Source organism: Triticum aestivum, chromosome 1A (genome assembly GCF_018294505.1).
Source record: "Triticum aestivum cultivar Chinese Spring chromosome 1A, IWGSC CS RefSeq v2.1, whole genome shotgun sequence".
NCBI lineage: Eukaryota > Viridiplantae > Streptophyta > Magnoliopsida > Poales > Poaceae > Triticum > Triticum aestivum.
Window position 1 is genome coordinate 181,640,865 of NC_057794.1, and position 20,816 is coordinate 181,661,680.

Genomic DNA, 20,816 nt, shown 5'->3' on the forward strand with positions numbered 1-20,816 from the left:
ATCGGGGACTTTGAGAAATTTAGACCTCGCGGGAAAAGTCAACGGGACGAAGACGACCAAGGACGAGGAGATCCAGGACGGCGGGGAGGCGTTTGGTACGCGGAACGGGTGGATCTCATCCCACCCGGTCGGATCCGAGGCGGGCGGCGTCCGGCGGCTCGCCGGAGCGAGGCGACACCGGCGAGCGGCGCAGCAGCGAGGAGGCGGCGGGCGGCTCGGTGGCGGGGCGCGACGCGACGTGGCAGGCGACGGCGAGCGGCGGCGTGCTCCGGGCGGTGGACGAGGGCGGCGGCGCGAGGCGAGGCGAGATCCCCGCGGCGGGCGGCGGCGGCGCGGAGATCCGGCGCGGCATGGGCGCGCTCGGGCGGAGGCGGCGGGGCGGTTCGGGCCCGGGTGGGCCATGGCGGCGGGACAAGTGGCGGCACCGGATTGGGCAGGGGTGACGACGGACGTGTCCGGCGAGGGGCGGACATGTCCGGCGTGGACAGAGAGTTGGATCTAGGGTTAGACTGCGCGAATTTTCGGGAAGGCACATATATATAGGTAGAGGGAGCTAGGAGAGTCCAAATGAGGTGCGGTTTTCGGCCACGCGATCGTGATCGAACGACCGAGAGGATGGAGGGGGTTTGGATGGGTTATTGGGCCACTTTGAAAGGGTGTTGGGCTGCAACACACACGAGGCCTTTACGGTTCCTCGGTTAGCTGTTGGAGTATCAAACGGACTCCAAATGGTACGAAACTTGACAGGCGGTCTACCGGTAGTGTACCAAGGCCGCTTGGAAAATCTCGGTCCATTCTGAGAAAGTTTAATACCCGCTCACGAAAAGAGGCAAAAAAGGGCGCTGGAGGACATAGGAGTGCCGGATTGCAAAACGGACAACGGGGAAAATGCTCGGATGCATGAGACGAACACGTATGAAAATGCGATGCACATGATGACATGATATGAAATGCATGACACGCAAACAAATGACAAGGCAACAACAGCGAATAACTGGAAGACACCTGGCGCAACGGTCTCGGGGCGTTACAAGATGGCTGGGCGGTGGCGTCGTCGTTGGCGGCAGGGTAGCGCGGCGGCGTGGTCTGGCGGCGCCCGCTCGGCCCAGATCTGGGCCCTTCGAGCCCCATCTGGGCCCGGGCGGGCTGGCTGTGGGGTGCGGCTGCGGCGCGCCCTCCAAGAGGCGGGGGAGAGGCGAAGAGCGGCAGGGTGCTGGCGGCGCCATCGCCGGCTTGCTGCAGCATGGCGGTGAGGCTTAGCGGGCCCGTTTCGGGCCAGGGTTGGCTTAGCATGCCCTGCTGCCGCGTCCGGACGGCTACCGCGACGGTGCCGGAGGTTCTGGCCTCCCGCACGACGGCGGTGGAGGTGGTTCCCTCCCGTTCGGCTTCGGTGTTGCTTCTCCCTCCGCAGGGCGCTTCTCTCCGGTCCTCTTGGCCTCGTGTTGGTGTCGGCAGTGAGGCGACGTGGGTGGCGGCGCAACCGCGATGACGCATGGTGGTGGGCGGCGATCTGGCTGGTCGGCTCCGGTCCGTTGGACGGTGGGGATGGAGTGCGGGAGAAATCTTTGCCGGTTCTTTGGCTCCGATGCGGTGACACCTGCGGGTGCCACCATTCCTTCCTGGAGGGTGTCGGTGATATCCATCCCCCCCCACCTGCCGAGGGAAACTCTAGGACATGTCCGGCCAGCAGCGTCGTTGGCGTCGCATTCCTTCTTGGAGGTGTTGCTCGGTACGCAGCGGTTCGGGGCCTCGGGTTGTGGTGGTTTATTTCTGGAGGGCGTAGCGGTGGCGGGTCGTCCGCGCTTTGTCGAGCTGCCGTTGTTGGCATTTGTTTCTTCTTTTTTTTCTTTTGGGCTTGATGTGCTGTTCGTCTCAGCGATCCTTATATTGGTGTTGGTTGCTTTGAAATACAAAGCGGGGGAACTCTTTTTCGATAAAAGGGGGCCATAGATTTTCTAAAGTTCTACCCACATACTCTGCTTTTGCTGGCCTTTGTGACAAAAGCTTACCGACGGCTTTAAGCTTGCCAATCGTCGGGGAGCAGGCCTGCCTTCTACCAATTTTGACACTCCTCTTTTCAGCCTCTGAAAGCTTCAAATCTCTCATCTTGCCCTCCACTCCGTCCAGGGCAGGGGTCCTCCTGTCCTCCATTGTTGGATGTCCTCACTGAATCCCGAAGGGAATACCCAGTAGCCACCTCCAAGCCCACCTCTGCACGCCAGGAATCAGGATTAACTGGTGCTTACGATCGTCCGAGTCTATAGGCGAGAGGCTTTTTTGGGGATTTGATTTTTGGGATGGATTTGCTTATGTTCTTGGTCTGGGAACTGGTTTTGGACAACCAAATCTCGAGCAGCAGTCATGGATTGGGTTGGAAGATGGTGGGGAACTGGTCATCTCTCAATCGCTCGCAGCAAATGAGAAAACCAAGTGTGGATCTAGAAATTCGGTGGGACGGACCTCGACATGCATTTAGGCTGCGTTTGGCAGCAAAGTTTTTTCAATGTTTTCTGAGAATATTGTGGTTTCTGAAAAAGACCAAGGTTTTGAATACTTTGCTGCGTTTGGCATCAGAAAAAACCAAAGTATTGTAAACCACGGTATGCCAGAAACCAACGTATTTTTGTGGTATCTGGAAAAGAGGTCCCGACCTCTTTTTTTCAAACAGAACGGAGAGAAATCATCGGGGAGATCACGGTGACGTTGCCGTCTACGTTGAGATAAGAATACCAGCTGCGATCCCATCCTATTTTCCCTCTTTCTGTTATGGTATAAACTCCTGGTTATAGCCAATCTCATCCTATTTACGAGTAGCAGGTCTCTCAGGTTCTTCTTCTAGCCGGCGTCCCGTGCGAGTCTCGTCTCTTCTCTGCAGCGCCATGAGCGAATCAAGCTCTCCACCACGGAAAAAAGGTATGAGCTCGTCTATGCCCTACAATTTTCGTCCTTAAATTATCTGTCTAGTCTGACCGTAACACTGCCGCAGGAGCTAGCATATAGGTTAGAGATCATACGGCCAGATGGGATGACGGCAATGATTAGTTTCATGTGATCTTGCATGTTTTTCCTTGATTCATGTTATAGATGCTAGCTAGCTAACCGATTCAGTATGAATGACGCACGTACACGCATAAAGAATTTAGAATCGGCTGGAAGTACAGGCACGTATATAGACATATAATGGCAAGACGCTCCTAAGATTACTTCAATCTAGTTGACTTCTCCTAGGATGGTTTTACTTCAATCTAGTTGGCTAATTAACTAAAGTTGTCATACGCTCTTGATCAATAATGTACCTCCTATTTAAATTAATCCAGCCATTGAAAGCCAACTAATCGATTTGTTTCTTGCGCCTGTGTAGTTTGCATAGTAGTACACAAATCTGACCCTACATGCAAAGATGGTCCATTTTACTCAGCATGTAACTAGACTCCTGTTGAGTTGGTACATCATCTTTTGTTTACTAACAATCTTATTGTCTTGTTGTAATTATCGGTAAATCTTTATTTAACTATAATTTTTTGAAACAAGGCAAAAGATTTGCAATTTCATTGATTAAGGAAGAAGGTTTAGACAATGCCACATAGCGGCAAGAAAATAAAGAACTACTCTCGCGCCATTACAATACTCAAATGCTTGGCGCCCGCCAAAGCCCAAAGAGACAACTCCTCTTTAATCCTGTTAATAAGGACCACCGAAGGAGAGGCCGTGTTGCGGAAGATTCTAGCATTGCGCTCCGACCAAATCTCCCAGGAGATGAGCATCATCAACGAAGCAAGCGCCTTGGGGGATTCGCTACGAATATGAATGTTCCCGGTCCACCATTGCTTCACCGAGCCCCTCGTCATCCAAGCAGTGGTATTGATGTGATGCATGCCAAGCCACTGGAGGATACCATTCCACACGCGAAGGGTAAAACGACATTGGAACAGAAGGTGGGCCGCTGATTCCTGACTTTGCTTGCAAAGTGGGCAAAGACCGCGGTTGGGCCATCCATGACGAAGAAGGCGATCTGAAGTCCAAATCCTATTTTGAAGAGCAAGCCAAGCGAAAAATTTGCACCTCGGAGGAGCCCACACCTTCCACACCGAATGGACCATGTCTGACGTAGTAAGGCCCTCAAATTGCGCCTTATAGGCCGAGGAGGAAGAGTACAGACCGTCCTTGGTGAACTTCCAAATAATGGAATCCTCCATATCCTCAGCAAGTGTGACCTGAGCAACCTTTTCCCAAAGGTGGGCGAACTGTTGGACGTGGTCTAGGGTTAGGCCATTGGAAATGTCAATGTGAGAGATCCAAGTGTTGTTAGATAAAGCTTGCTGGACCGAGCAGTTTTTCTTTTTAGACAGAACAAAGATGTCAGGCGCAATGTCACGCGGGCGCAAACCATTCAGCCAAGAGGAGTTCCAGAATCTGGCAGTACGCCCATTGCCAACCGTGACTGTAGTGGCAGCCGCAAACAAATCTCTGTCCTCGTCCGTACAAGGCGTACCCATACCAATCCATGGTTTTGTGGGCTCTTTCCATTCAAACCAGAGCCACCGGAGCCTAAGAGCCTTGGAAAATTTGCCCAAATTGAGCACACCCAGGCCACCATGTTTTTTTGGCTTGCAAACAAGGTCCCAATTAACTTTGCATTTCCCACCGGAGACCTTATCAGCTCCCGCCCAAAGATAGGCGCGACGAATACGGTCAATCTTCTTGAGAACCTCCACCGGGATATCAAGAGGCGTAATATGGTAAATGGCGATGGCAGTGAGGACAGCTTTGACAAGAACAGCCTGGCCAGCAGTAGCAACGTGTTTTCCCTGCCAAGGAGGGAGCTTGCCAGCGACCTTATCCTCAAGGTGTTGAAAATGGATCCTCTTGAGACGCTTGACAGAAAGCGGGAGTCCTAGGTATCTCATCGGGAATGAAGAACGGACAGCCGGGAAAGCATGTAGAATATCATCAAGGTCAACGTTTTCGCATCGAATAGGGGCCACGAGGCTTTTGGCGCAGTTGGTGACTAAACCGGTAACCTCTCCAAAGGAGGCAAGAGTGGAAGCAAGGAATTGGACGTCCTCTTTGATGGGCTTGACAAAGATGGCAGCATCATCGGCATAGAGCGAAGCACGGATGGTTGTGTCTCTACCACATAGAGGATGGAGGTGCCCTTGGGCCGTGGCTTTGTTGAGAAGGTAGTGTAGAGGATCAATCGCCAAAACGAACAACAAGGGGGATAGCGGGTCCCCTTGCCTGAGACCACGGCCATGCTTCAACGGATCACCCAACACACCATTGATCAAAACCCTCGATGATGCCGTGGAAAGGAGGGCGGAAACCCAGTCGCGAAATCTACTTGGAAAGCCCAGATGCCTTAAAAGATCCAAGAGGAAGTCCCATCTCACAGAGTCGAAAGCTTTCTTGATATCGAGCTTGAAGAGCAAAGTTGGGGTCCTATTGTGATGCAACTTTCTCGCCAAACCTCTCACATACATGAAATTATCATGGATGCTCCTCTTCTTGATGAAAGCGCTTTGGGCATTTGAGACAAGACTTTGCATGTGCGGGGCGAGACGTGAAGCCATCATCTTAGCTATAATCTTCGCAATGGCATGGATAAGACTAATGGGGCGAAAATAGGAGATGCACTCCGCCCCATCTTTCTTAGGAATGAGGGCAATGTTCGCCGAGTTGAGCCAATGGAGGTTCGAGGTGTGCAAGCTCGAGAAGTGGTTGACCGCATTCATAATGTCTCCTCTGATGATCTCCCAACATTCCTTGAAGAAGGCACCGGTGAAGCCGTCCAGTCCCGGAGCTTTGTCACTTGGTAGATCGAAGATTGCCTTCTTGACCTCCTCCTCCGAGAAGGCAGCCCCAAGGTCTGAGAGATCGCAAGCGGGGGCCGGGATATTACCCCAATCGATGTCAATGGTACGGGGCACACCCCTCTTGGTGACCTCCCTGAAGTGGTTTTGAATGATGGACTTCTTGTGCTCATGGTTGGTGACCCAACCGTTATTGTGCTTAAGACGATGGATGAAATTCTTTCGCCTTCTATGATTGACTCGAAGGTGAAAGAAGCCAGTGTTGGCATCTCCATCTTTGAGGTTGGTGATTCTTGAACATTGCCTTTTTCGCGCGCGTTCAAGCACGGATAAACTAAGCACCTTGCGTTTGAGTCTCCTACGAATGTCCCGCTCATCAGCACTTAAAAGTCGGGTTTCTTGGGCCACATCCAAGCGAAGGATGATCTCGAGGGCCATGTGAATTTGCACCTTTGAATGCGCAAAAATCGTCTTGCTCCACTTTCTAAGAACATGACTTGTCTTTTTCATCTTCTGGAAGAGGATGTGATAGGGATCAATATGGTTCACCTCCTGGTTCCAAGCACCTTGGACAACCTCCTTGTATCTGGGCATTTTGATCCAAAAGTTTTCAAAGCGGAACGACTTGGTCCTCGGAGGCCCTTTATGATTAGCAAGGAGGAGAGGACAATGATCAGAGAGCGATGAGGAAAGAGCGTGCAGGAGGTGAGTGCTGAACTGAAGGTCCCAATCTTCATTGCAAAAGAAGGAATCAAGCTTGCTCAAAGTTGGGTCACTTCGCTCGTTACTCCAAGTAAATTTCCGGTTTTGGAGGTGTATCTCTTTTAACTCACACGCATTGAGGGCGTTGCGAAAACGAACGATGCGGCTCCGATCAACATTCGCACGGTTCTTGTCTCTAGCTCGGTATATTTGGTTGAAATCACCATTGACCAACCACTTATCACCATGGGGGGGCTTCTCACTAACTAATTCTTGAAAGAAGCCATCTTTAAGATTGCTTCGTGTCGGGCCATAAACGGTTGTTAGCTTGAAGGATGTGCTCGAAGAGGTGATGGTGACAGTGGCCGAAAGGAAAAAGGCTCCGATGCTAACATCATTGACAAAGACAAAATTCTCATCCCAGAGAAGCAGGATGCCCCCACGGGTGCCCAGGGCTGGGCGTTGAGCAAAGCTCTTAAGTCTATATCCCCCTAGAAATGCAGCAATGAAAGGGTCAACCAGCTCGAGCTTGGTCTCTTGTAAACAGACAAGGTGGCACGGAGTAGCTGCGATGGTCTCGTGAATGGTAGCACGACGATCAGGACAATTCAAGCCTCGGACATTCCAACTCAGAATATTCAGGTTTTGTTCTAACATAAATGGCACCAGAATACTTCAGTAGAGCTACACTTGGCTGGACCAGCATAAGAAGCAGAGTACAACAACACCAGGAGAAGCAACACGTTTAGCAACATCAAACAACAGCCACAACAAACATCGCCATGCGCCTCGCAAGGGCACAACCAGAACCATCGAGAGGTTGTATCTAACATAAGGAACAGAGTACATCGACTGGAACAAACACAGTCCATATCACGCCGCCTCGTCGGCGACCTCCTGACCCGTCGTTTGCAGCTCCGGCCCGGCTTCTCCACCATGCTCCACAAGGGCATCTTCAACTGCCTTCGCCAGGTCACAATCAAGGTTGAACAAGGCTCGAAGGGCAGAAACAGTGATGTCGGGGAGCCTTCCCTGGAACATGGCAACGAACTTTCCAATGGCATCTTCGGTGAGCTGCTGGCCTTCATCAATGATGCCCATGCGCTGACAGAGCAGCCTCTCTGCCATCTTTGCGATCGGCATTGCCCTCTTATTGGCACGTAGCCGTGGGCTGCACCTGGTCAGGTTGAAGCCTGAGACGCCCGCGAGCGTCTTCCTCCTGGTCGCTGGCAGACGAGGTGGAGAGGAGCTTGGATCAGCTAGGAGTGGCGGCTGACGGGCGACGAATAACGGAGAGCGTGGCGGCGACCCTGCTGGACTTCTAGGCGCGTGGACATAGGGATGTGGATAGGGGTGACCGGAGGGGAAGGAGTCTCTTCTGGAGTGGAAATCGCCATGAGCTCGTCAGTAGAGCCAGTCGAATCGGCATGTTGGTGCAGCAGTGTGACAGAGCCAGGAGCCGACTGGTGGAGTGGCGTGAGGGGGCTTGGAGTCGGGGTGGTTGCACGCCGTAGCAGACGAGGCGCGGGACAGCCCGGTGGCGGGTCCTCCGGCGACACTTGCAAGCCCGGACACGGTGCCGCGCGACGCAGCCAAGCAGGAGCAGTCGGTGAAGGACGCAGCTCAATGATGTCTCTGTGAGCGGTGCGGGGGGAAGATGGCGACGATCTTCCGCAGTTCACAGGGGCCTTTGGGGACGGCCGCAGCACAATGATGTCATGTTGTGTAGTGCGAGGCGAAGGAGGCGGAGATCTTCCGCGGTTCTCTTCGTTGCGCGGGATGATAGACCTAGCTCTTGAGCGTGCACGCCTCAGCGTCATGTCAGATGGGCGGTCTCGGGGCCTCCTGCCTGAAGCCGGGATGACAGTGCCATCACGAAGGTGTTGCACACATCCATTGTTGATTCTTCGGGCGTCGAGGATTGGGAGCTCCAGACCACAGAGCCTGTCATCTTCTTGACGGCCACAGATGTCGCTGTCTTTTTGGATCCACTCGTCGCACGAGTCTTGGCCTTGCTTAGCACGTCCAGGGTGAGCTCTTGAGCGTTGGCGGACGCGAAGCAACGAGTGCGAGCGCGGGCGGAGGGGAGTCCTTTCGGCAACATCGTCCGGGGAGGACGGCAGCAGAGGCGAGGGATGGCCCTGCGGTGCTGGTGGCAGGAGACGGTCTTGTTGTGGAGGCGGCGTCTTGCTAGTGCACTGACGAGCATGGTGCCCGCTCTGTCGACAGATCAGGCATTTGTAGGGATCACGGCAGTCAACTTTGCAGTGTCCCCGCTCCAGGCAGCGATGACAGGTCGTACGATGGAGCTTGACGAATCTTCTGCTGGTTGGAGGGGAATACGAAGGCAAGGATCGTCGGGGTGAACGACGGTGGTCGGGAGACAGAGCTCTCCACCAGTACGGAGCTCGAACAAGCTTCCAACCCTCCTCTGAGCTGGCTTCCCCACTGGACGGCTCGATCGAAGAAGCACGCGGCGATGCAGGTCTGGAAGGAACGGGCGTCCACGCCGCACGCCGGCCGGCACTGAACCGCGCAGATGACGATGCCTTGAGGCATGACCGGGGAGCGCCACGGACGAGCCCAAGAGGAGCTGGATGCAGCAGAACTTCAGCGGCAGCAAAGCAGACCTTCCGGGTTGGATCTGAAGCAACGAGAGCAGCAACTGCAGGTGGATCTTCGGGGATAGAATCCCGGCCGAAAGAAGAGCCTGAAGAGGGAGGGTGCCTTGGCGGCGAGGCTGGATCTGGCGTGGATCCCGCGAGCTGTGGGAACAGAGAGAGCACGAGGCCGTCCCGAGCAAACCTTGGCGTGGGGAACCCGGGAGGAAACCGCGGCGTTGCAGGGGAGAGGTGCGGCTGGTGAAGGAGTGGCGCCGCGGCGGCGGAGACGGTGGCTGCGGGTGCCGGAGCGGCGCGGCGCAGGAGCATGGGCGGGGGGAGCGACATCCTTTTTTCGCGAAAGATTATATGATAGATGCAAAATGATTAATTTAACTATAATGAACGCTTGCAGGGCCAAAACAGGACAGAGCTACATGGAATAATGGTCGCACTGGCTTTTTTGTGTCAATGATGAAAGAGTATGCAAATGTGGGAAGGTATCATGGCCAAAATGGGTGGACCAAGGAAGGATGGCAAGCTATGAAAAACCGCCTTAATGAGAGGCCTCTTGGAGCTAATTTCACTGTTCAACAGCTGAAAGATAGAGAGCAAAGGCTGAAGAAGAAACTTAATGTTGTAAGTCTATTATAGAAAAGAGTGGTTTCGGTTGAGATCCTCATAACAAAGTGCCAACGGCTATAGATGAAAAATGGGCAGAGCTATCAAGCGAACAACGCAAGTGGAGATACAAACAATTCCCCTATTATGATGTTTTATGTGAAATTTACGAAGGTATTTTTTCTGACGATGATAAAAAATATAAATTGCTCCTGTCATATTATGTATTACTTACATCATTTCTACACAGGTCAAATGGCAGAAGGAAAGCATTGCAAAAGGACAACCGATGGTAATGAAGAGAGGTACAATAATGTGTCCCATTTTCCTGAACATGGAAGTTATACTGATGATGTTTTGAGGGTTGCCGGTATGAATTCTCCTGAGGCAACACTATCTGCTCCAGGATCATCAATGCCAGAATATGAGTTGGGCAGAGATAAATATGGGGATGATGTTGACTTATCATATGGTGGATATACAGAACCTCTAGGGAGTAATCAAATTCATGCTTCAGCAGTAGAAGATTTAACGAGTGTGGATTCACCTCAAAGGAAGAGGCTTCGGAATTCTAAAGGATCTGATGACGGAAGTGAGAAAAGTAAGGGGAAAAAAGAAAAGGACACTATGTTGGCCAACTTGGTTTCCGTGAGGGAGGAAGAAATGCAAACTTATAAAGAAATGAAGACGAAGCAAATTGATAGCTACAAGGAAATCAAGATGGCACAAATGGAAAGGTGATCCAAAAAATGATCCATATGGCATGCCAAACTGCAAGCCAAGCTTATTATAGATGAGGCCAACCTATGGGTTACTGCAGGGGCTAAACAATTAGGGAAAATTGTATCGCGCGAGTAATTGTCATGCCGTACTTCGGCCTTGTGTAACTCTACAAAACTCTATTCTCCTCTACTTTAATAGATGAGGCAAATCTTTTGCCTCCGTTTTGAAAAAAAAGAATTTGGGACTCACACCAAATGATCAACACAAGATGATCAACCATCTCAAAGCAGATATGCTAAACCGTCAAACATTCATGGAAGTGGAGGATGATGTTCTATCCGTGATTATCCAAGAAGTCGTTGCCCCGCGGGTCTGAAGGATACTGAAGTAGTATAAATTTTATTTAATCGTTACCATTCCATTTATTCATCATTATGTTCCATGAATTAGGATCATGTATCTTTCTATTCTGAATAACGGAAGCACAATAACTCTGTTGAATTTTATTTATTTATTCCTCCCGCACAATGTTGATATATATTTTAGTCATGACACTTCCAAAGTACCAAAAAAATATAGTAAGAACAAATGAATTTATTTTATTCTTGACACTTTTCAACTAAAAACAAAAAAAATGAAAACAAATGAACTTCAAGCAGTATTTCTTCTTCCGCCTGAGATAGTTTTGGTAGTCGTTCCACATTGCATCGGCTATTTCATCCCTTTTTGTGATACCTAGTGCACGCCGCTCATTGAGAGAATGTATATCATTTGTATACTGCTTATCTCCACTTGGAACATCAATTATTTTTATTGGATCAATCTCTGATTCAACTTGGTCCAACCATTGTTCGCCGCCCTCATTATTGGAAATAAAATTGTGAAGAGCACAACATGCTATCGCTATTTCTGCTTCAGAGATAGTCATATTCTACAGATCCTGGTATCTAGCTAGATCGAGTCGAACGTGTGCATGGCTGCATGCAGCCAGCCACCGTTAACAGCCGCTAATTACTCAATCATCCACTCCAAATACTTGGGTCAAAACTTTGATAAGACAACACCAGCCAAACACATGTAAAACTGAGGAAAACATTATTTTAAAAAAACTGTGGTATTCCTTGGCCATCCAGGAGAATACTCTGGTTTTCAATTACCACAGTTTAAAAAATACTTTGCTGCCAAACTAGGCCTTAATGTTTTAAAAGCAAGAAATGCGGTTGCAAGGATGACAAGGGGTGACCAGCTACTGTTCATAGACGCATAGAAAATATCGACAGACAAAACCCAGTCCCGTTGTAGCTGTTCACTACAGCCTCAACCAAGGACCACTCTGCCAGGTACGGTCAACAGGATGTGTGGAGCAGATTATGAATGCACAAGAGATGAGAACAAATAAGTTTCAACATCCATTTTGCTGTCAAAGAATCTGTTCTTCACAAGAGAAACTATACATAAACATAATCTAACAAAACGTCCAGCCAGCAGGCAGTCCAGTTGCAGTGATCTCAAGCGAAACCAACAAAAATAAAAAAGTTAAACCTGAATATCCATGAAGACGAATAGCAAGGGTTGTCTAGTCTTCAGGAAACCAAATATGAGCAGTTCCATATCACGATTACATTTGCCAAGTCTTTACCTAATAACAAGTTACCGAAAGCTAGCCCAATCACAAATTCAGACAACCTATTCAGGTTGTGATAATAGCAACACGTAACAGATAGCACAACATAACAAGGGATCACGAAGATACAACACACAACAACTACCCGTTATTGCATTTCATTCACTCCTTGGAGGTCTTGTTGATGAGTGACTTGTGGATGTGAGGGATGACACCACCACCAGCGATGGTGCCCTTGATGAGGGTGTCCAGCTCCTCATCTCCACGGATCGCAAGCTGCAGGTGGCGAGGGGTGATACGCTTCACCTTGAGATCCTTGCTAGCGTTGCCGGCCAGCTCAAGGACCTCGGCAGTAAGGTACTCAAGGATTGCTGCAGAGTACACAGCAGCAGTGGCACCCACACGGCCATTAGCCGAGACCCTCTGCTTGAGCTGCCTGTGTATACGTCCCACCGGGAACTGCATAGTGCAAACACACAAGCATGTCATGATCGGCGATTGATGAGGTCATAATTTAAACATGCAGAAATATTAACAGTAAAGATATCAATTCTGATAATGGATGTCCCAAGCTGAAACTATGATCAAAAATATAGTATGTGTGCCAGATACAGAGCAAGTGAATGGTCTAAAAACACAGAACAAGTGAGATTGAGGGTGCATGATGCTGAATCCTGCAGCATCAGTATTAAATTGATAACATGGAAGAGTACATCCCCTCAAATGATTCAAGTAACCAAGTAGACAGCAATGCTTGCATCACAAAAACACGTGACTATCTCCAACAATGTTATAATTATATAGAAAAAATCGTAAACGGATCCCTCAATAGTACGGTACAAGTGTGGGTAGGATTCAAAAGGTACAGCTACAAGTTAGATCAATAAAATATGGAACTTTTGCCAGTGCATGGTACTGAAGCCTGCAATCAGTATACTGTCATAACATTGCAGGAGTGCAAAACATAGATCTGACATAGTTTACAATAGAACAGCTAAACTACGACTAAGATGGGGGAGACATCCTAAACAAACCAGCTAACCGATAATCATTACTCATACAAATCGATAATCAATACTGACAACAGAACGCAATAAGATTCTACAACAAATCTCGTACAAACAAAAGGTGCAACATGGCACCAGATCAGCGGCAGGAAACACTTAGAGATCTAACAATTCACCCGCGAGAACGGTCCGGAGAATAGAACTATCGATTATCACACACACACACACACACACACACACACACACACACAGAGAGAGAGAGACAGAGAGAGGAAAGAGGGGGAATTGGGGAGCGGGCAAACCTGAATCCCGGCGCGGGAGGAGCGGGACACGGGCGCCTTCTTCTTGTCCTTGTCCTTGTCGGCGGCGCCCTTGGCCGCCGTCGTCTTCGCCGCAAGCAGCCCCTTGCCTCCTTTCCCGGCCATCTCCCTTTGCAGCAGAGCCTCCTACCTGCACGACCACCGAAACCATCAGCAAAACCAAGCAAGCAAAAGATATTTCAAGCTACACCGTCGGGGATCCCCTGCCCCACCTGGCTTCCTCTCGCCTCTCTCTGTGGAGCAGCTACAGGGCTGAGAACTGACTGGGGCTTGGGTGCTTCTCTCCTCTTTGCGCTATTCAGCGGTTTTGCTCCCTGTATTTATTTCCAGTGGTGGGGAGGCGGGGCGGGGGGGCGGGAGGGGGGAGTTGGGAGGGAAACCGTCGAAATTTCTGGCGCGCTGATGTTTTTGGGGGGTTTGAACTACGCGCGCGGTGGGACTGACAAAACAATTGGCGGCAGTGTGAAAAAACTAAAAAAAGGAAGCGGGAAACTGCGGAGCGTTTTGCGCTGGCCCGATGTTACTGGAAGCTGCTGTCTATTTCCGCTCAACACATATGGGCTTCCAAACCACCATGGACCTGACCACGTTTTCTTACGGCAGGTGTTTCTCAAAATTAGGAAGCTGCTATCTATTTCTGGGGCGAATCCTATTTAGTGCAGCAGGCGCCCGTTAACGTGTATTCTGTAAACGGGCGCTTGCAGAGCCCCGAGATGGGCCGGCCCATATAATTTGTTTTCCGAACGCAAAAAATGGGGGCAATCCGGGTTTCGAAACCGCAACCACTTCGCGGTGAGGCTTCGTTCCAATCACCAGGCTAAGCCCCAGTAGTTGACTTATTGTTCTCTTTTCTATCATTCTTTACTTCGGTTCTACTTTTTCCTTCTTTCTTTTTCATTTTGTCTTATCCTTTCTATTTCTTCTTTTTGTTTTCTTTAATGCGTTTTAAAATTGGTGAACCTTTTTTCTAAATTGATAAACTGTTTTTAAATTGGATGAACTCTTTTCAACTTCGATGAACTTTATTCAAACTCAATGATTTTTTAAAAATTTGATGAATTTTTTTTCAAATTCGATGAACTTTTTTTAAATCTGTGAACTTTTTTCCAGATTCAATGAACTCTTTTCAAATTCGATGAACTTTTTTGAAAAGTTGATGAACTTTTCTAAATTCAATGAACTTTTTCAAAATTTAATGAACTTTTTTTCAAATTTGATGAACTTTTTTGAATTTGTCTACTTTTTTTAATACATGAACTTTTTTCTAATTCGTGATGGTTTTTGAATCTGTGGACATTGAAATTTTGTTCACGTTTATGCTTGAAAATGAATCAAGTTTTCTAAATAGCACGGCTACTGTTTTGCTATTTGTTTTCTTTTCTTTATGTAATTGGCAATATAACAATTCACCGCACAATACATAAAAATTTCTTCTAGATCAATATCGAGGAATTTCTCAAGGTTATATTCTGGAATATGCTTCGTTATACGTTTCATTTCTTCATAACCCAAAAGCAAACTAAGTTCATTATGATGTGCAAGGGAAATCAAATCATCACAATTTTTGGACACGATACGATCATGAAACAATTTTCATTGGAGATTTAAATGACCATGTTCATTGCAAAGTTCACAAGTATGGCGAAGAAATTTTAAATTTTCAGCACAAACATCTAGCCTCTCTTGCAACTATTTAGTTTCTAAATACCTATGCATCTTGCAAAATCTATCTTCCCTATTTGGTATGTACTTGCAAACTCTATGCACTCCACAAAAGTTGACATGCTTATAAGAGACATTTTCATCATGACTGGTGCAATCATCATTAGTACTATGGATATTCAAGGAGTTCATACTAACAACATTGCAATCATGCTCATCATTCATAGATTTAGTGCCAAACATTTTAATACATTCTTCTTCTAATATTTTAGCACAATTATCGGAATCCTAATTTCATGGAAGACATTAAAAGATGAAGCATATGAGGTAACCTTCCATTTTTTTGTAGTTTTCTTTTATAGACTAAACTAGTGATAAAATAAGAAACTAAAAGATTCGATTGCAAGATCTAAAGATATACCTTCAAGCGCTAACCTCCCCGGCAACGGCGCCAGAAAAGAGCTTGATGTCTACTACACAACCTTCTTCTTGTAGATGTTGTTGGGCCTCCAAGTGCAGAGGTTTGTAGGACAGCAGCAAATTTCCCTCAAGTGGATGACCTAAGGTTTATCAATCCATGGGAGGCGTAGGATGAAGATGGTCTCTCTCAAACAACCCTGCAACCAAATAACAAAAAGTCTCTTGTGTCCCCAACACACCCAATACAATGGTAAATTGTATAGGTGCACTAGTTCGGCGAAGAGATGGTGATACAAGTGTAATATGGATGGTAGATATAGGTTTTTGTAATCTAAAATTATAAAAACAGCAAGGTAACAAGTAATAAAAGTGAGTGAAAGCACAAGTGCTCCCTAGGTGGTTTTGGCAATTAATGTCAACATATCTCTTGTTGGACTAACATTTTTATCTAGTATGTTTCAGATAAGTTCAACAGTGCTAATGACAAAGGATTGGCTCAATCTCAAAGCTCAAGACTTTACATTTTCTATTTTAGTGATCCAAGATCACATTGAGTCTATAGGAAAAGCCAATACTATCAAGGAGGGATGAGGTGTTGCTTAATGAGGCTCTTGCTCAAATGCTTAGTGATATGCTCCAAAGTCCTCAACTACTTTCTCACATCCACATATGACCTAAACCAAAAGTCAAACTCAGCCCCACCGATTCTTCCTATCCGGCGCCACCGAGTTTCAAATGTTATAGCCGCTGCCACAAACCCTAGGCAAATCGGTCTCACTGATAGGGATCTCGGTCTCACCGAGATGGGATTACAAACTCGCTGTTGCCTATTGCAATACTTTCGGTCTCACCGAAACTTGCGATCGGTCCCACCGAGATTGCAATGTAAGCTCTCTGTTTCCCTTTTGTAACATTTCGATCTCACCGAAATGAGCGAATCGGTCCCACCGAGTTTGTGTAATCGGTCTCACCATGATTATGTTATGCCCTAACCCTAATCATATCGGTTCTACCGAGTTGCATGTCGGTCCCACCGAAAACCCTAACAGTCACTAGCTTTGCTGAATCAATCCGACCGAGTTTAACCATTCGGTCCCATCGAGTTTGGGAAGTTATGTGTAACGGTTAGATTTTGTGTGGCTATATACCCCTCCACCACCTCTTCATTCATGGGAGAGAGCCATCAGAACGAACCTACACTTCCAACTTACTTTTTCTGAGAGAGAACCACCTACACTTGTGTTGAGACCAAGATATCCCATTCCTACCATATGAATCTTGATCTCTAGCCTTCCCCAAGTTGCTTTCCACTCAAATCTTCTTTCCACCAAATATAAATCCTGTGAGAGAGAGTTGAGTGTTGGGGAGACTATCATTTGAAGCACAAGAGCAAGGAGTTCATCATCAACACACCATTTGTTACTTCTTGGAGACTGGTGTCTCCTAGATTGGCTAGGTGTCACTTGGAAGCCTCCGACAAGATTGTGGAGTTGAACCAAGGAGTTTGTAAGGGCAAGGAGATCGCCTACTTCGTGAAGATCTACCGCTAGTGAGGCAAGTCCTTCATGGGCGATGGCCATGGTGGGATAGACAAGGTTGCTTCTTCGTGGACCCTTCATGGGTGGAGCCCTCCATGGACTCGCGCAACCGTTATCCTTCGTGGGTTGAAGTCTCCATTAACATGGATGTACGATAGCACCACCTATCGGAACCACGACAAAAACATATGTGTCTCCAATTGCGTTTGAATCTTCCAAACCCTTCCCTTTACATTCTTGCAAGTTGCATGCTTTACTTTCCGCTGCTCATATACTTGTTGCATGCTTGCTTGATATGTATTGTGTTTGTTAAACTTGTGCCAAAAATCCACTTCAACCTAAAGAATTTAAAAACTGCAACTTTTGGTACTTAGTGTCTAATCACCCCCCTCTAGACACCTCTTCTCGGTCCTTTCAATTGGTATCAGAGCATTGGTCTCCATTGCCTTGGTTTAAACACCATTGGAGGAAGATGGATGAGTCTACTTTGGGGAGTCTTAGACGTAGAGTGCCTATTCTTGATGGAGAATATTTTCATGAGTGGAAACATGAAATGCTTGAGATTTTCAATGAATATCATTTGAACAGATACATTACTAGCCCTTGTGCACCTCATGTTGATCCTTTGCATCCTACCCTTGATGAGTCTATTGACATGATCCGCAACCTTAGAACTGTTAATCTTATCACTAGAGGCTTGCCTAGAAACTTGATTGAATGTTTGCCTACTCTTGATTGTGCCTACACTATATGGAGATTTCTTGAGGAACGCTTTCCAAATTATTCCTTGAATGATCTAGATGAAATCCTCCATAAGTCTATTGCCTTGATTAAGATGAGTTCCAATGATCCCAAATTTGGTGACTGCTTATTTGAGCTTACTAATCTTATGAGTGCCAAAGGAGATGTTGGAATCATTAGCAATATCGTTTCCAGAGCTGTTAGAATTCATAAAGATAACTATAGAAATGATCATTTATCTAATGAATTACCCTCTCTAGGAATTGATCAATCACAAGATGATGTTGAACATGGATACTCGGATGAGGATGAGGATGACAGTGACTATGATCTTAATGATGCAATGAGACACTTTGGTCTTATGGCAAATCTTCGCGGCTACATGGCTGGAGGAAAGGAATGGGTTCTTGATAGTGGATGTACTGATCATATGACCGGAGATAAAGATATGTTTCGTGAGCTTGCTGAAAATGACGGCCCTCGAAAATATGTCACCTTTGGTGATAACTCAAAGGGTAAGGTGGTTGGCCTCGGTAAGGTGGTCATCTCACATGATAGCTCCATACAAAATGTCATGCTCGTTGAATCTCTTGGGTACAATTTACTTTCAGTATCTAGACTTGCTGATTTCGGTTTCAATGTTTTATTTACTGAAGTAGATTGCCAAGTGTTTCGTAGAGACAATCATAAAATGGTCTTTACTGGAATACGTAGAGGTGATCTTTACATTGTTGATTTCACTAAAAAGGCTCAACCTATAACTTGCTTAATTGCTAAATCTTCTAAAGGTTGGTTATGGCATAGACGATTAGGTCATGTTGGTATGCGAAACCTTGACAAGCTTATTAAAGGTGATCATATCCTTGGAGTAAAAGATGTTATATTTTACAAGGATAGACTTTGTAGTGCTTGTCAGGCAGGGAAACAAGTTGGAGGAAGTCATCACGCGAAGAACATCATGACCACGAGAAGACCACTCGAGCTACTTCACATGGATCTCTTTGGTCCAAATGCCTACAAGAGTCTCGGTGGTATCATTTGGACTAGTCATAGTTGATGATTTTTCAAGATTTACGTGGGTGTTATTTCTTGATGACAAATCACAGGTCCAAAAGATCTTCAAAAACTTCGCTAGGAAGGCCCAAAATCAATTTGACGTGAAGATCAAGAAGGTTCGAAGCGACAACGGAACAGAGTTCAAGAATGCAAATGTGGATACCTTTCTTGACAGAGAAGGGATTTCACATGAATTCTCAGCTACGTACACACCACAACAGAATGGAGTTGTTGAGAGGAAGAACCGGACACTCATAGAAATGGCAAGAACAATGCTTGATGAGTACAAGACGCCAAAACACTTTTGGGCGGAAGCGGTTGAGACAGCTTGTCATGCAACAAATCGCTTGTATCTTCACAAGCTACTCGGCAAGACGGCATACGAGCTCCTCACCGGTAACAAACCCCAAGTTGGATACTTTCGAGTATTTGGCTCAAAGTGCTACATTCTTGATAAGCATCGCCGTTCTAAATTTGCTCCCAAATCTCATGAAAGTTTCCTACTTGGTTATGGCTCAAACTCTCACACTTACCGTGTCTACAACAATTTCACCCAAAAGGTTGAAGAGACGATAGATGTGAAGTTTGATAAATCTAACGGCTCGCAAGTAGAGCAATTGCCAATTGATGTAGGAGACAAAGACCCTTCGGAAGCAATCCAAGACTTGTCTATTAGCAAGATTCGTCCAACGGAGGTGAAGGAGGGTACCTCGTCCATCCAAGTGGAAGCTTTTACCTCACGACAAGGTGAACCAAGAGTTGATACGGAAGCATCCACAAGTGGGGCACATCAAGATGAAGAAAATGAGGAAGTGCATCAAGATGAACGCCAACAACCTCCTTCTCCACCACGACAATAGAACGACAACGTCAACAACGAAGAAGGCCAAGAAGAAGAACAAGATGAAGAAGATGTTCAACCAAGATCCAAGCAAAAGCTTTCACGAGTTTGAGCAAGAATTGCTAAAGATCACCCCGTCGAGCAAATCTACAATGATATCCAAACTGGGAGAATCACTCGCTCAAAAACTCGTTTAGCTAACTTTTGTGAACACTATTCATTCATCTCTCACATTGAACCTATGAAGGCTGAAGAAGCTTTGGAAGATCCGGATTGTATAAATGCTATGCATGAAGAGCTATAGAACTTTGAGAGAAATCAAGTGTGGACATTGGTTGAAAAGCCTGACAACAACCACAACATCATTGGTACCAAATGGGTGTTTCGCAACAAGCAAGATGAAGATGGTCAAGTCGTCCGCAACAAAGCATGCCTAGTCGCCCAAGGCTACACTCAAGTCGAAGGTATGTACTATGGTGAGAAATATGCCCCCGTTGCTAGACTTGAGTCCATTCGCATCTTACTTGCTTATGCTAATCATCATGATATCACCTTGTTCCAAATGGACATTAAAAGTGCTTTTCTAAATGGTGAAATTGAGGAGGAAGTTTATGTTAAGCAACCTCCCGGATTTGTCAATCCTAGGAAACCTAATCATGTTTACAAACTTCACAAAGCTCTTTATGGTCTTAAACAAGCTCCTAGAGCATGGTATAAATGCTTGACCAAGTTCCTTATTGAAAAAGGCTTTGAAATTGGAAAATAGATTCTACTCTTTTTACTAAAAGGGTTAATGGAGAACTATTTGTATGCCAAATTTATGTCGATGATATTATATTTGGATCAACTAACCCTCATTTTAGTGAAAAGTTTGGAAAGCTAATGTCGGAGAAGTTTGAGATGTCGATGATGTGTGAACTCAAATTCTTTCTCGGTTTGCAAATCAAGCAAACTAAGGAAGGCACCTTGTATCTTAAACGAAGTACACCAAGGACTTATTCAATATGCAAGAATGCAAAGGTAGGACTACACCCATGCCTACTAGTGGACATCTTGATTTAACCAAAGATGGTGAATCGGTTGATCAAAAGATTTATCGCTCTATGATTGGTTCATTGATATATCTATGTGCTTCATGCCCCGATATTATG

General features: G+C 46.8%; 1 protein-coding gene across 1 annotated transcript; it reads right to left on the reverse strand.

Annotated features, from left to right (window-relative positions):
- Positions 1-12,017: 12,017 nt before the first annotated feature.
- On the reverse strand, positions 12,018-13,781 carry LOC123042671 (probable histone H2A variant 2). Its single transcript, XM_044465080.1, has 3 exons — positions 13,620-13,781; positions 13,390-13,537; positions 12,018-12,539 (listed from the first exon to the last, which is right to left on the reverse strand). The coding sequence occupies exons 2-3, from the start codon at positions 13,510-13,512 to the stop codon at positions 12,243-12,245; spliced, it is 420 nt and encodes a 139-aa protein (XP_044321015.1). The 5' UTR covers positions 13,513-13,537; positions 13,620-13,781; the 3' UTR covers positions 12,018-12,242.
- Positions 13,782-20,816: the final 7,035 nt, after the last annotated feature.